This window comes from Dermacentor albipictus, chromosome 1 (assembly GCF_038994185.2).
Source record: "Dermacentor albipictus isolate Rhodes 1998 colony chromosome 1, USDA_Dalb.pri_finalv2, whole genome shotgun sequence".
Classification (NCBI taxonomy): Eukaryota; Metazoa; Arthropoda; class Arachnida; order Ixodida; family Ixodidae; genus Dermacentor; species Dermacentor albipictus.
The window spans coordinates 166,112,760-166,128,278 of NC_091821.1; the positions used below are offsets into that span (position 1 = coordinate 166,112,760).

At 44.8% G+C, this 15,519-nt stretch overlaps 2 protein-coding genes across 9 annotated transcripts in view; one reads left to right on the top strand and one right to left on the bottom strand.

The window, feature by feature from the left end:
• Positions 1-6,598, bottom strand: part of LOC135911508 (cytochrome P450 3A5-like) — a 197,435-nt gene extending 190,837 nt beyond the window's left edge. For 3 of the 7 annotated variants that reach the window (XM_065443864.1, XM_065443849.1, XM_065443872.1), the window contains exon 1: positions 6,508-6,570. Coding sequence is in view for 2 of the 7 variants with exons in the window: in XM_065443843.1 (XP_065299915.1) it covers positions 6,508-6,552 (45 nt within the window). In the remaining 5 variants the exon portion in view is untranslated. Of the gene's footprint in view, positions 1-6,396 lie in introns of all 7 variants that reach the window. The other 4 variants (XM_065443843.1, XM_065443839.1, XM_065443858.2 and 1 more) reach the window with 3 other exon arrangements.
• Positions 1-15,519, top strand: part of LOC135911497 (uro-adherence factor A-like) — a 97,238-nt gene that overhangs the window by 54,585 nt on the left and 27,134 nt on the right. For both annotated transcript variants that reach the window (XM_065443825.1, XM_065443833.1), the window contains 2 exons: positions 7,585-7,696; positions 11,047-11,126. In XM_065443825.1, coding sequence (XP_065299897.1) covers positions 7,585-7,696; positions 11,047-11,126 — 192 coding nt within the window. The remainder of the gene's footprint in view (positions 1-7,584; positions 7,697-11,046; positions 11,127-15,519) is intronic.

Consider the following 15,519-nt stretch of genomic DNA (forward strand, 5'->3'; position numbering starts at 1 on the left):
GGACTCGCTCCCATTTCCATGCGGCGCTGAACACCTTCCGATCTTTAGGATTGGAATGGTCTGAAAGAAGTCGCCTCGACCCACCATAGTCTTTTTCGTACGTTACATGCAGCCTCAGTGTACCCTACCTTCCGGGAAACGTACCATCTTAATTGCCGAAGCAGAGTTTCTTGCGCTGGACAACTTGAGCATAACGTTTCAAAGCCTCCTACAAGTATACACAGACGAATCGGTGTGTGCAAAAACAGATAGCTGCGCCAGTGGAATTATGCATAATGCATACCCTCCCTTAATGTGTCATGGTCTGGCCGCCTAGACCGCGTAGTTTCGTCTTTAAGAATAGAAAGCGCGGCAGTTACCACGGCTTTGCGAAACCTACGCGTCTATTTTTCACTTTATGTCGTGGAGCTGACGACCTCAAAGTCACCGTTACAACTATTACACTGTGGCCTACCTTGAAAGAAGTTTACAAGGTAATCTCAGGCTTTGATTAAAGATCTCATTAGCTAGGGATTTAAATTAAAGTTTCAGTGGATCCCATCTCACATGTAATTTGGAGGAAACGAGAAATCTGACGCGCTTGCACGCCTATAGCGCTCATATGCCTCCCAAAACGGAGAGCACCAAACATATTTCAGAACTCTAAGGATGCAATCGGAAATCACTTTAGGACGATCCACAAGACTCCACACCAAGCCCGTGTGACCCATGGACTTACTCGGGAAGAAACAACGCTGTTTTACAGCATCATAAGCGACTCCGCGTTCACCCCGGCTTGGTTATTCAATACTGGACGATGCGCTTCCCCACGCTTTGCCTTCTGTGGTGATACCGGCAACATCGAACATTTCATTTGGCTATGCCCTCAGTTCGACACAGAAAGAAAAGCGACAGTCGACAGCCTGAAAAAGAATGGTCTTTCGCACAGGACCTTTGAAGACGTCGTTTTCCCCGGAGGACCCACGGCAATCGGGAAGAAAGTGCGACGACTGCTGATTGCCTTCATGCGAGACACGAGACTATTTAACAGCTGGTGCCGCACCCCTGATCTCTGCTCACAGGAGGCTCAGGCGGATAAATTGCCGACTATGTATGTCAGGCTAACCCCGCTTTCTGCAACACCACCACCACCACCACCACCACCACCAAGTAATGCAAGATGTATTTTAAGGCCCACATAATGAATATGAAATTACGGCAACCATAAGGCATGACTCCTTATTCTTTAAAACATCTAAATAAAAAATTACGATTCAATTATGCAAAACAAACACTTTCGCCGACTGTCACACACGAAATATGTGCAGCGCTGAAAACTGTTGCGCAGTTTTTTTCTATGCTCGGGTCACTTCACTGCTGCGTGTTGGTTTCACCGTTGCTTGGATGAAGCGAAGCTGTCCGTGTGCTGTCGGATAAGTGATGTTGAGAACGCAACACGCACAAGGGCACATCACTGGTGCCTTTCGACGAACATTTGATAGTGTAGTTGAATAGTTTGATAGGGTTGCCTCTGGCCAGGCATGATTTACATTTCTTCACCCCACGCAATCGAAGGTCCAACCATATATGTTCAGATGGAACCTTCCAAAAAATGCATTAAGCTAATGTAGTATAAAGAACTGACTGCTCAAGTCTTCTTATTCGTACAGTGATAATATTTTGCGGAATTTATCTTTGATAACCAAGAGAATGCGATAGCATTCCTCACCCGCCGTATTTGCTTAGTGGCTATAGTGTTGCGCTGCTAAACACGAGGTCGCGGCATCAAATCTTGGCCGCAGCAGCCGCATTTTTATGGGGGTGATAATGCAGAAACACACGTGTAGCGTGCTTTGGGTGCACGTTAACCCACGTGTGCTCAAAATTAATCCGGAGCCTCCCACTACGGAGTACCTCACAATCGTATCGTGATTGTGGCACCTAAAACCCCACAATTCAACATCATTTCAGTGTCTTAGACAGCTCGTCCAGGGGTGCGATCGGAGATGGTTGTTCGGCGCGTTCGTTCGGTTACCGGCGCGCGCGATTGGCCTACTCCGCGCCGACGTCGCCAGCCGCGGGGCGCCGCCCCGTTTTTGGTGACGTCAAAATGACGACACGCTCCTGTCAATCATCCGCCCACCGAGCATTTCGTCCGAACGCGACGGGAGTTGAGAAGTTTGGAGCGATCATACGGCTTCGCATGGCGCGTCTGGTGGATTGGATTGGATCCAACAGGCGGCCTTTGCGGCTGCAGAATGGCACGTTTGCGAAACGCGTTCGAAGAAATGACAGAAAGTGAATTCCGGCGTCGTTTTTCTTTCTCGAAACAAATAATTCGTTGGTTGCACAGAGAAATCGACATCATCGGTGCCAGCGTGCCACTGGGATGTTGTCGCTGCCTCTTGAAAAGTGCGCCACTCTTCCCGTCGTTGTTTTTTTTTCTTTTTCCTTCTCGCTGTGCGCGACACCACCTAGGGACGACGCAAAGAACCTTGTAGTTATAAATTGCAGTAGTCACACGTACTACTATTTGAAAACGTGTTTGGGCTTGAGAAGAAAAATACATTTTTTTAGATAAAGATTTAATTCATTTGGAAGACGAGAAACATTTGGTTTTGTAGTATACTGCTTGCAAGCAGACGACAAACGACGGAAGTAAACTTCCGGGGAGGTCACCGCTTCCTGATTGGCTGCTCTCTCCGCCCCGCTGTCACAAATTTTGCATACTGCAACTTTGTGACGTTGCAGCAACTGAACAGAACGCGCAGCGAACAAAATATCTCCGATCGCGCCCCTGCTTGCACGTTTGCTCTTCGCTACCGATGGCGTGGAGGAGATCAACTGTATTTCCATTTAAGCACGACATGATTCTTCAGACGTTAAAGGATCCACAGAAAAGCGGCTTAATTGCTAGACTCTTCGCAAGCGCTTTCAGCGGATTAATCGCTAGCCGCAGCTACGGCGGCTAGCGCTTCAAAGGCTGAACTTCCTAGACATCCGATTCATAGGTATCCCTCCTGGCTCCCAGCGATTGGTGGCTTAGCTCGTGGCGACGCGATCTTGCGGGTGAGTTAAGCGAGGCACAAAGAGTGTTCCACACCATTCACCAATGGCTATACAAAGCTAACAACGTCACGGTTCATAATCTAAGTGCGAGAAAGAGGCATATAAAGTTTGTAATTGACCAAGATACGTTTACGTTAAATATATTATGCGCCAACATAATAGACACAATGCTATCGAAATGGAGCAGTTCTTTTCCACCACTCAGAAAATTCCAGAAAGAGCAATTTCAGACAAAAACAAAAGGCTACAGGAAACAACGCCTTGTTTACATAGTACATACTCCAGACGTCCTTGCCTGCTCGGGAATGTCCGCAGAGCACGCCAAAGTTGGCTTTGAATCGCGCAAAAATTATTCGCAGGCGCAATCGTAATATTTGCAATGCCCGCACTACGCACCACGTGCAGGCCCGCATGGCGGCCGGCGCTTTTTGCGCCACCGGTGGGCCCTGGGCACACCGAGCTGATGCATTGTGGTATATAATGAAAGCGAAGGCCTTTGTGATGCATTGTGACTGCGTTTAGCCCCCCAGCTACCACCTAGCAGTCCAGCGACGGCGCGAAAAGCGCCGGCCACCATGCGGTCGATTATCGCCTTTGAATCACTGAGCACTAACAGCACGGCTAAAATTGGGCTAGTCAGCAGTAGTAAGAGACAGTCCTGTGCATTCGTATCGTACTCGTTAATTCCCCGCTACTGTTTTATCCTGCTAAAACTGGCGTTTAACGCGAGGTTTAAGGCGTAGATTTCTTTTAGAATGTAAAGGGGTGACACATTGTCCGACAATGTGCACGGGTCGCTTCACTTTTGCGAAGCATGTTTGAGGACGCTGTTAAGAAGCGTAAGCGCGTGGTCGTGTTGCGTTTTGACTTTCTGCATGATCGAAGCAGCGCCTTGTCGTCTGAGTCACTCACATGTTCTCTACATCCTAGCTGCTAGCTAGAGCTGACTCTAAGGCCGCCGGGCATAGTACGTAGTTTGAAAGTGTAGTAAAATATTGACTTGGTGCTATTTCATTTGGTTCGATGATGAAAACACGGACGAGTGAGAAGACTGGCTCAAGAGAAGACGACACAAACGCTGACTGGTACCTCAAAGTTTCATTTTGAGTAAAATACATAGTGGGAAAGAAACTGAGCGCGAAGGAACGAGAATCCTCGTGGCCACCGACATTGGCAAGATCGTACGACACACAGAAGTCAGAAACGGTGACAACGAAAGATAGGAGAGAACAAAGACAGGTGTTACAAGAGAACGTGAAGGAAGACAACGTGCAATAACGTGAGTGCTTGGGAACAGGAGGGAAGGGGCAAGAGAGCAGGGGCAGAAGTGATCTTCTTCCAAGAAAGGGGAATCGAATAAGCAAAACAAGTTGAATAAAGAAAATGGGGGAATGCGAGGGGGAGGGGGGGTGGAGAGAAACGAAAAGATCTATAGCAGAATAGAAAAATAGGTAAACAGCGGCACAAGGTTTTCGATAAAAGAAAGTCTGGGCTAAAAAGAGCGCTATAACTGCTTCGTTTACGTGAACTCACCGCGTGTGGGTCGACTTAGAAGTCGGGCTCACCCAGATCGACCTGATGCTCCCCCGCCCCCTGCTGTGAACTCGCTAGAGGTCACATTTCTTTCTTTCTTTCTTTCTTTCTTTCTTTCTTTCTTTCTTTCTTTCTTTCTTTCTTTCTTTCTTTCTTTCTTTCTTTCTTTCTTTCTTTCTTTCTTTCTTTCTTTCTTTATTGATTTATTTAAGACAATGAACAGATTGTCTTAGGGGACACGGCTAAAGGCAAAACATTTGCCTGACTAGGCCGTGCCACCCGTACATTGGCAGCAACATGGCAGTGGCAGGCTTTCAGGAGGTCACACATGAAATTAAAGTAGTACACACTTTCAACACTTGAGTACACAATTCGCGTAAGAAGAAAGAAAAAAAAAGGTTAAAGTTTATACAGTTTTCTAATCAATTGAAGCACAACAACCACAGGGAGAAAAAAAAAGTATGTACGAAATTTTCCATACCTGTAGCTGAAAGGTTAAAGTTTACACAGTTTTCTAAAAACAACAAAAAACGAACAAAATTTTCTATACCTGTAGTTCAACCTTTCTATTAGTCTTCGGATGGTAACAATTCTTTTACCGTTTTCTTAAAGCTTTGCTTTGAAATTCCAGAATTTAGCAGGTCCAGAATTTATGCTCATGAGCTTGACAACCGGATTTCGGCCCAACAAGCCTCCTTTGTGAGGTTTCTGCAAGCGCAGCTGATAATGATATCGTACCACGCGTTCCAAGTGGGAAACTTAGAATACTGAATATTCCTTAAACAGCCATATGGGCGGTGTACTGACGCGCGAATGACCTTTATTATTTCTGCAGAGCGAGCGCCTCAAACTTTCTGCGCAAGAAAACGCATTTTGCCGAATGCTGAATTAAACCTTCGGTTTCTAGACAGCTCTTGTGTCGCTTTACCGCTAATCTATGTTTGCTGGGCTGCTTTCAGTATTTTATTTATTTATTTCAATACCCTAAAGGCCCAATGCGGGCATTACATAGGGGGGGGGGGGGGGATTCATCAAAGAAAACTTATAAATATACAACACAGGTTATAAATGGCTGAAGACAGAAATAAACAAGTTAAGAAGCCAGGTACAAGTTATTAAGAAAAAAGAATGGCTAGGAACGTATGAAGGTATACGTCCGATTACACAGATTTATGCAAACGGGTGTTCCTTTTCTTTCCATGCATCTTTTTTTTTTCATATGTTATTTTGTGGGAAGGGGGGGGGAGAGGTGATACGCTTTTGATAGGTGAACTGAAAAACAAACCGCTGCTGGTACTTCATTTGCCGGGTATGACCAAGAACCCACAGCGTTAGGAACCAGCATGGCTCCTCGGCATGACCTCCTCGATTGGGCTGAGCCCGCGATGCGCTAAAATTTTTAGAGTCAATGATGGATTTCGTCATACCTGGCAAAAAGTCAGGTGCACGCGTCGACTACTTAGATGCTACTTAAGTGCTGTTAACGACAGAATCAGACATTTTCTAGCCCTGCAGCTTTGCCAAGATTGCTTTAACAGCATACTGACACGCATACTTCTTTAGCTTCCTCCAATGGCCGCAATTCACCGACTAACAAATCTTAAACGTTATCGCTTGGGGCAGGACGCGCCTGCATGTATCAGTAGTTTCTCGAATGTTATCGATAGTTCCATTCGTTGCCTGTTGCCACCGGACCTTTTGTAATCTGACTGTATGCGCGAAGCGAATCACGTAGTACTTTCAGGAAAGCACGCGGGCACCACCGATTACGCTGGAACCTTCGACGAGTCATCTATAAAAGCCGACGCGCCTGACCTGCTGATCAGATTTTCGACGATCGCCGACTTTGCTCGTCGCTATCTTTGTGCTTGAATGTGATTTGTTCTCCTAGGCACAAGTTCGCCCAACAAACAGTTTGTGACTCACAGATTTGACACTGCGTTGTTCTTCACCGTCACTACAACGGGACATACTACTTCGTTGCAGTTGACCTTTGGGAAAAACAGCTGGTTACAGCGACTTTTATTGAGGAATCAAAGAAAAAGGTTTCGAGCAGTCTGCCGTAAAAGGGCGCTGTGACAAAGGATTTTTAGTGGCCACCTGCTTTCAGCTTGAATTAGTCAGTGCTTTAACATACAGCTGTACTCAGCCAGCACGGTTAATAAATATCTTTGAAGGCACTTTTCTCATCATGGAGGATTGAATATTCCTTTTAAATCAAGACAGCTCATGTTACTTTGACTACACATTATTTTCACAGCTTATCATTGAGACTTCTAAGGTGAAATTGAGATTTCGGTCTGTGTTCTGTCGCTTATTACCGAAGTCAAGGTTTTTTAGTGATTTTAAAATCAGCATCTATGGTTTGTGTAGAATGTTAATCTGCGTCCAACTTTTTTTGGGCTTCTTAGACATTGTATGTGGTCTTTTAGACATTGTGGATAGTCTTATTCTCCTCTAATCATAGTCAGCCTCCTCGTTGTTTGGCGGTGAGGGGCCTTCAACCTTGGACTTTGAATGATATTCGTCGTAATTCTCAGTTAGTTTCCTGAGCAATTACTCCTATGATATCGAGAGTTGCTTCCCGATGAAATTTTTTTTTTTTGCTTGCAATCTCGTAAACTGCTTCCTGTTTTCTATAGCAGTTTGCATTTACAGCATGGCTATAGTGCATAAATATATTACTACTTGTTGCTAGGCTAGTTGGTTCATACTCCTTGAGGTGGGCAAGAAACAAAAACAAGAATCGACAGAACAGGAAGGAACGCCTAGCACAAGAAACTGGGCAGGCTTAGCCGCTCCCCTGCTGGCACCATTCGGTAGAGAATTGGGCATGCACCACCACGTTATTTCCTGTCCGGTAAATTCCTTACTTCTTCTCGCGTCTTTTCCACCGCAAGAAATAAAGTATAATTTTTAACATACAAAACTTCATTAATGCGTAATAGTGTATCAAATAATATGAATTAAAGAATTACACTGTCGCAATGCTCTCACCTGCAGGAAACCATCCGCTCGCACAGCCAGGAGCAGGCGTCTTTAATTTGGGACATCGTCGACAAGGTCAAAGAACTTCAGGCTCTGAATACTGATATCCACAGTAGTGACGTTGAAGGTGAGTAGCCCTCTGTCACCAAACTGATCGTACAGTACGTAATCCCGCAGCTTTGTCACGGCAAAACAAAAAGATTGGCGGCGCATACAACCCTTGGAAATGATTGACGACATTAATACGATTAGCAGTATTTCTTGTGATGGGTGTGTAACTGCTGATGATACGTTTTATATGTTATGCTGATTATTATGATTATGATTATGGAAGTAACGAGACAAAGAGAGACAGAGTTGTGATGTGTATAAGTTTTATTGAAGAGCGTAACGTGTTATTTTTAACTGTTCTACACGCATCTTTCATATATATATATATATATATATATATATATATATATATATATATATATATATATATATATATATATATATATATATATATATATATATATATATATATATATATATATATATATATATATATATATATATTCTCTGTGTACACATGTCACAGGAACCTACGTGAGGCGTGTTCGATTGCGTCCAGCACCGGGTGAATTTCAAGGAATATTTTTTAGACTGTGGTACATGCCCATTCGGGAGCATTGACCAAGAATGGGCTCGTACCTAGTTGCTCACACCTAGTTTCGCCTACCCAGTGATGAACGTTGTTCTCCATTCGGGCACCGTCTCAGTGGTGCCCGAATGGACAAAGCAGCACAAGTTGTGGCGTGAAATAGGTTAAATACAAACATACTGCGAAGTGGCCACTAATCACATTTGAAGATAAAAGAACAGACAGCGTTCACTTCTTGTTCACTTCAGTTTTGTTTTTCTTCTCGATATAAATATGAGGGTGAAGCTGAGGACAAGGAGTTGATCTTCGGACGGCATAATGGAGGAGATGGCCGGAAACAATCCAGTTTGTAGTTTTCGACTGCGATGCTTAGGGTTTTTCTTTTTTTTTAAAGAAGGAATTGTGCCATCGTGTGCACAGAAGCGATGTATTCTCTGAACCTGCCAGTCACACTGACCCATATAATGGCTTCAAATGGCGAGAAATAGAAGAAAGACTTTTACAGCGATCTCATAAGAAATATAAGACAACTTCAGGCGAAGTGCGATGAGAATCTTGCGAAAAGTTCTGTCTGTTATGCAAGAGTGCGCCGGTCCATTTGCACCAAGCTAGGACAACGACGGCCTTCTTGCGATGCGAAAATTTGTCTCCTGACCTCTTTGCAACAAATCACGAACTTGATTATTTCTTTCGTTTTGCTTGTATCAAAAACAGGCGCGTGTAGAAATCGCTTCCAAAGCGTGGAAGTACGGTTTGTTCAAGGAAACCAATTTCTCAACACTCAGAATGGAGTCATCTGAAACGATGGTCTTTTATACTTCACTCACTAGCGAACAAAGCGCGTGACCCCTGGTGGCAAAAAAGAAAAAATGATAGGGAGAAAGAAAAATTCACAGCCCTTCCACTTTGTGAAGATGGAAGAATAGCGAAGCTGTATTGCTCAATAGCTATATTAAGTTCTATATGGTTGAATAAAGGCACAAACACATAACTTCGTTGTTTGTTTCGTCTTCTTTTATTTCATTTCTATTTCTCTTTTTAATTATTTATTGTTATATGTTTTTATTTATTTTTCTTACTTTACTTTTTTTATTATCATTATTATATTTTCATACATATACACCGACGTTTCCACACGCATCGTCATAGACTAGAGTTTGGGGAACAGTGTTCACCGCTCACTGTTTTTGTCTTGTCTTGTCTTGTGTCCCAGACAGTGGCGCATACCCACTATGGGGGATTGGCCAAGAAGCAGGCGGTTTTTCGTATGCTTAGAAGTAAAGCCAAACTCAACATCATAACTTCGTTGTTTGTTTCGTCTTTTCTTTATTCTTTTACTATTTTTATTTTTTCTATTTATTCGCTTTCTTTACTTTTCTATTTTTTATTTCGCTTTCTTTTCTATTTTTCTCTTTTGTTCACTTTCTAACTTTTTCTCTTTTTTTTTACTTTATGCATTTACACTGACGTTTCGACACGCATCGAGTCCGCAAGGTGTATGTGCCATTGAGTTTGGACCCTTCCTGCACTATCTCCAGAATCGGCCCACACGATGATTTCTTTTTGTCAACATATCGGACACATTTTTTTCCAGATCGTAACCATAGACAGCTGCGCTGTAAAAACGAAAAAGGGAATTGCATTTCTTATTGTGTTCCCTGTGTTCTTTTATGGCTGTTGTGTGAAATTGATAATTATTGCATGTAAAGGCGCCATTGCTCTCAGAAGAAAAACAAGAAGAACGTGTGCGCGCGCGCGTTTGTGTGTACCAGAGCGCGTGTAAAAATGACAATGTGTTGTTCTGTCATGTCTTTCCGATTCACGAAAAATGGGAGAACTACCGCTCATTTAACTGCATCATATACCAGTGACGTCATGGTCATTTGATGCATCATCTAAAGAATATTCTGAGTGCTCCTACGCAACGCCATCGTTCACGGCAGCAATCTGAAGCACGTCTTACTTGCGCTGAATACCTTCGCAGCTATAGTAATTTCATGCGCACAAATCTGAGAGATAGGTACCAAGGAAACTAATATTAGTAGAACGTTTCATCATAGACGGTGATGCACGATCTGCTACGGCGACGCGCGACCTCGAAGCGCCACGACTTCATGAGCCGCGCATGCGCAGATGGCACAAATTCCGAATCGCGCTGCGCTAAATATTCCTGTTGTGGGTGCGCAGTAAAAAAAAAATGAATAAATACATAAATAACTAAATAAAATAACAAAAGCGGGAGCAGTTCGCCACCACGTTTTCACACAACCAATCCAAAGTTACTGTGGCATTCCAGAAAGCCCACTTCTCTATACGCATCTATATCTGCATGGCCGCTGAGATAAATGAAAGTGGCAATGGCTCTGTCTCGAAGTGTCACACCGTGTGAAAGATGGCCGACTGAATCACGAGAAACGCAAGGTTTGGAAATGCTGGTCGGGGAACTGTGGATCCCAAGAAGGGCGCCGTATACATGCAATGCGACTGATCCATTTTCCTGTGTGTGCCAAACCTGTATTATTCTTAGTGCATTGTGCCGCAAAAGTATCAGAGAGTAACCTGTGTAAGGCAGGCAACACCACCAATTTTTTTTGTCCTTTTGTTTCTTTTCTTTCTCTTTTTTTTTCTTTCTTGAATACGTATTGAGCCCAATGGGCAAAGCTTCCTAAGCTGTCTGATCACCGTCTCGGGCAAATGGTGGTGACAGCAAGATGAGTGCGGAGGGGGAAAAGGTGCCTTGCCTGCCTCGCAGACTGCGCCGGGAGCCGCTCTCGGCGACTCGGTGCACGCGACTTGCAAGGCGGACGGGGTGGCCAACTGTTGTGCTTCTATTTCAGGCCGGAGGACGTCTTTGATGCGGCTCGATGCAGACGGCTTGGCGCGCATTCAACAGCTCTCCGAGCAGCTCCTGCAGTCGGTATGCACGCTCTTCTTTCCGAGCATGCCGGGAACGCGCGCGGAATGCGTCGGCGCTCTCCCACACCGCTGGCCGCCGGTATCCGTCTCCCCGCTGTGGCGGGAGAAAACAGCCGTCACGTGGCGGCGAGTCGCTTTATTGTGACAACGGCGGAAGCTTCCCCGCTGGCGCGGAGCCGAGCGCGTGCTGCCTGGCTCCGATGGTAGCCGATTATACAGGACACTGGAGAGCTTTGAACTCATCGGTGTTGCGGCCATGGCCTTAAAAAAGACTGAGCTTTCTTTTTTTCTTTCCTTGCTTTTTTTTATTTCATAACATATTGCCTGGAAGAAAGCATTATGCGCACCAAGCACATGGAATGAAACGAAAGTGTTGCGAGGCACCGTCAGAAATATAACCGAATTTTTAAATTAATGATGCTGGCCGAAGACTGCAGGCTAGCCTCCCAATAAGCATTAACGCTGAACAATTGAAGCCATGCGTTCGAGGATGCTGAATTCACAAGTACGAGTTCACTTTGTGCGTATGGTTGAGCTTCTAGGCCGAATGTTATAGACAAGGCATTTGCGTTACCGAGCATGAGAGTGAACAGTAGACTCGTGTAAACAAGCCACTTAGCAAATAATTGTTGTAATTCAACTTAAATATGGGGCTTGTTGTCAGGATGACCGTTATTTATTTGGCCATGTGCAGTCGAAATGGGGCTAGCGGCGTGCCTGTGAAAAAGCCCTCCATATCTTCATGGAGCACACTAAAGTTATCAAAATGACAGCCTTTGTTACGTTTTTTATTGCTGTATAAATAACGAAATTTTTAGTAAGCTATCCCGGAAATTTTAGAATTAACGCTACACACATATGAGCTCGAATCACCACTTGCAAAGTTGCATCCGGACACTGCAGTAACGACACTACATGTTCAGTAAATAAGACAACATTCTGTGGCCATGGAATGAAACGACACATCGCCTTTTTTTTGATAAATTCAATCTCTCGCTGTTGCAAAATAGACGCTAATAGACGGGACCCAGCATAATATAGGAATCGGACATATGCTACTGCAGCTACACGCAGCTGGCAGCCAGATGCGCTAACCGATGAGCCATCACTCAGACTGCTATGGCGCGTTGGCAGTTTGACCTTGGCAATTTGTTCGCGTTTCTAGCATGCGCGGCGGACCTAAAGAGTGTTTTCGTCTTCGTGTATATATATATATATATATTTATGCAACAGCTGGCAACGCATTCACGCAGCACAACTCACGCTGCTTAAAACTTTCAACTCGCAATTGATGGTTCAGTCATTCGCAACGCAGCTTTCAGCACAACTGTCATTTTCAGCATCCATCTGTAAAGGCAGCTATTCTCGGTCTAAGATGTAACTTAAGGAAGCGTCGACGTAATCTTATTTTTCATAGCACTGCACTCAGCCATGCATGCCCTTACGCCGTCAATGATCCACATGACCCATTAAAAGCATTTTCACGAGCCCGCAACATACTCTATATCAAGCAAAAGGACAAATTACTGAAAGGTGGCCAGAAACGGCCACTTTTCGTGAAGTGATTATCTGTTTTAATAACTGTAGATAAACAGGAAAATGGGTTACATCAGAGCCTGCTATACAACACGCACAGGAATATAACAGACACAGCAACATACTAATTCAACAGAAAAAAAAGTAGATATCTACAAGACAAAAAATTCACCGACGATTACGATGCTCTCTAATACGAAATTTGAGCATAGCTGTATACGTGTTTTCAATTTATTTATTTCATTTATTTGAGCGGCCGATATGACATTACATAGGGGGGGGGGGGACATTTTTACATTTCGTGATATTGGCTGGCAGGGAAAATCTGTCTCGTGTGGCCCGTTGTGAACGGAGCGAAGTGTCGCGTTACTACCTCGCTAATCTGGAGATCGCGAGAGCCTGCACGTGGGTGACGTGTGGGCGCGATTCACAGCAGCCGCCGCAGACGGGCCTCCCAGACGACGCGCGCTACTCTGGCGCCACCTCGTAGCCATCGTGGCCGCACTACGCTTCTCACGCTTTCGCCATATCCTCTACCGCTTTCTGCCTCATGGTTCCGCTGCACCTACCTCTTCGCTTTCCTCCTCGCGCCGCTTCGCTCTCGCCGCTTTTCACTTTTTCATCTTTCGCTGCGCTCGTCCGCTTGGTTACGCCGCCGACGCTGACACTCGCCGCAGGAACGGGAGCCTGGGAGCTGGGCTGTAAAAATAAAGTTTACGAGAAGAAGCGTCACATGTGCACACACGTTAAATATTAGAAATTCCTGCCCATTGCGCGATAAAAATACCGTTATACGCGCACACACAAATGCCACAGTGTTCAAGTAGTCCTACAAGCAAAGATTCTGTGAAAGTAGAGTTTGCAAGAAACTACTTCTGGCGATCACTAAGTGAGTGCTGGGTTTGACAAATTATTCTCCAACTCAACAAACTGTCATCATGGTGAGTAGCTTTGGCATATTTCTCTAATGCATTGGTTTAAAGCAACAAACAAATAAATATTATACATATTCCAGACACACAGCCGCCGCCCCGATACCGCAGTTCCCTGGCCGTTTGTGAGGACAGGCGGCACCTGGTGTCACAATATAGCGTATATACTATAGAGATAAGACAGTAGCTGACTATAGCTGCAATGCTTAAGGCACAACGGAAACAAGCGAGGCCTGCCTTGTTCCGATGCTCGTTGATTATTTGTAATGTACGTAGAAGTCGATGTATAGACGACCTCTACATGCCCAGATGGGAAACGGGTGCGCCTAGTGGACCGATTACAAAAATTGGCGTTATCAAACGAGCAAGCAAGAAAACGGTTTCTAAAGTCCTAGCTTTAATTTAAATATTTACATCCGATGATTCGCCGGCGCAATCCTTATATGCACCCAACCCTGATTACGTATACGTTTGGAGTAGTATTTCAAATTAAAAAAGAACATAGTCCAAGCGTCTTGAACTAATCTTGTGTGACTAATTAAGGGACTTCACAGAACTGAAGCTGCTCTCCTCTACCACATCCGCAAAGGTCAGCGCAGAGTTCAACGTGACAGCGCAAAACAGGACTTAGCGCGTTATCGCTGTACGTGCACTATTAAGCTCCTGGGGTATATATATATATATATATATATATATATATATATATATATATATATATATATATATATATATATATAATTTAGTGTTCTAAATTTGATGCAGAACGCGAGGTATTAACATAGATGGGACTGAAACGCAAGATGGCCCCACACAAAAGCGCAACTGACATTTTGTTCCTGCGTGGACAATGTATACTTAAGAGAGAGCTACTTCTGCTCCTCCTAAAATTCCTCCGCAATATAGAGCTATAAAGTGTGAAGTATCAGCCGTACGTGTGTGTCAAAATGGAATAGATGGCGCGGTCTGTTGCGCCCAAGTTCAAACCCCTCCTCGCCATTGGATTCGCTTCTGTTAGCAGATGTCATTGTTAGTTAAATAAATTCTTCTGTTTTACGTGCCAAAACCAGGATATGAATATGAGGCATACCGTATTGGGGGACTCCTGGGGAATTTTGACCACCTGGGATTCCTTAACTTGCACCCAATACACGGTATACGGACACTGCTGTTTTTTTTTTTTCATTTCGCCCCCATCTAAATGCCGCCGCCGCGGCCGGCGGGATTCGTTCCCCCACCCTCAGGCTTAGCTGCGAAACGCCGAAGCCACTACGCCACCACGGCGGATAGATGCTCTTGTAGTATAGATATAATATGACGGGATTCAGACCATATAGCGCTAGACAAGTGGCGCTCAGGCGGAGCGATTGCCGGTAACTGTGGCAAGCCTAGGTCCGCCAGTAACAAGCAACACTTCCTCTCCTCCTCTTCATCACAAGGCTCTGGCAGCTATTAGGACATATGTTCATGCCATTTTCCCCCCTATATGAGATATTTGCGACCATCTGTGACTATTATTGCAATTTCTGTAAGACCACACGCGTCGGCGAACTCATCGCAATTTCCTTCTTTCCTTCCCTCCTCTCTTTCCCTGTCATCTTTGTTTTCCACTTTCCCATTCTCCCGGTGTTGGGTAGCCAACCAGACGTTATTCTGGTTAACCTCCCTGCCTTCAGCTTTCCTTTTTCCCTCACCCGCCGTGGTTGCTCTGTGGCTATGGTGTTAGGCTGCTGAGTACTGTTACGACTTTGCACCGCTGCACCCCTATTGCGACTTTGTGGTCCCGTAGCGCTCGTCACCCGTTTCGTGACAGAGCGTTGGTAGCGAAGACTCCGAGCCAGCGCGTCGATGAGAATAACAAAAGGGACTTTATACACTATATACAGGTCATTATACAGGACATGAACGGGTCGGCACTGGGGCCGAGAT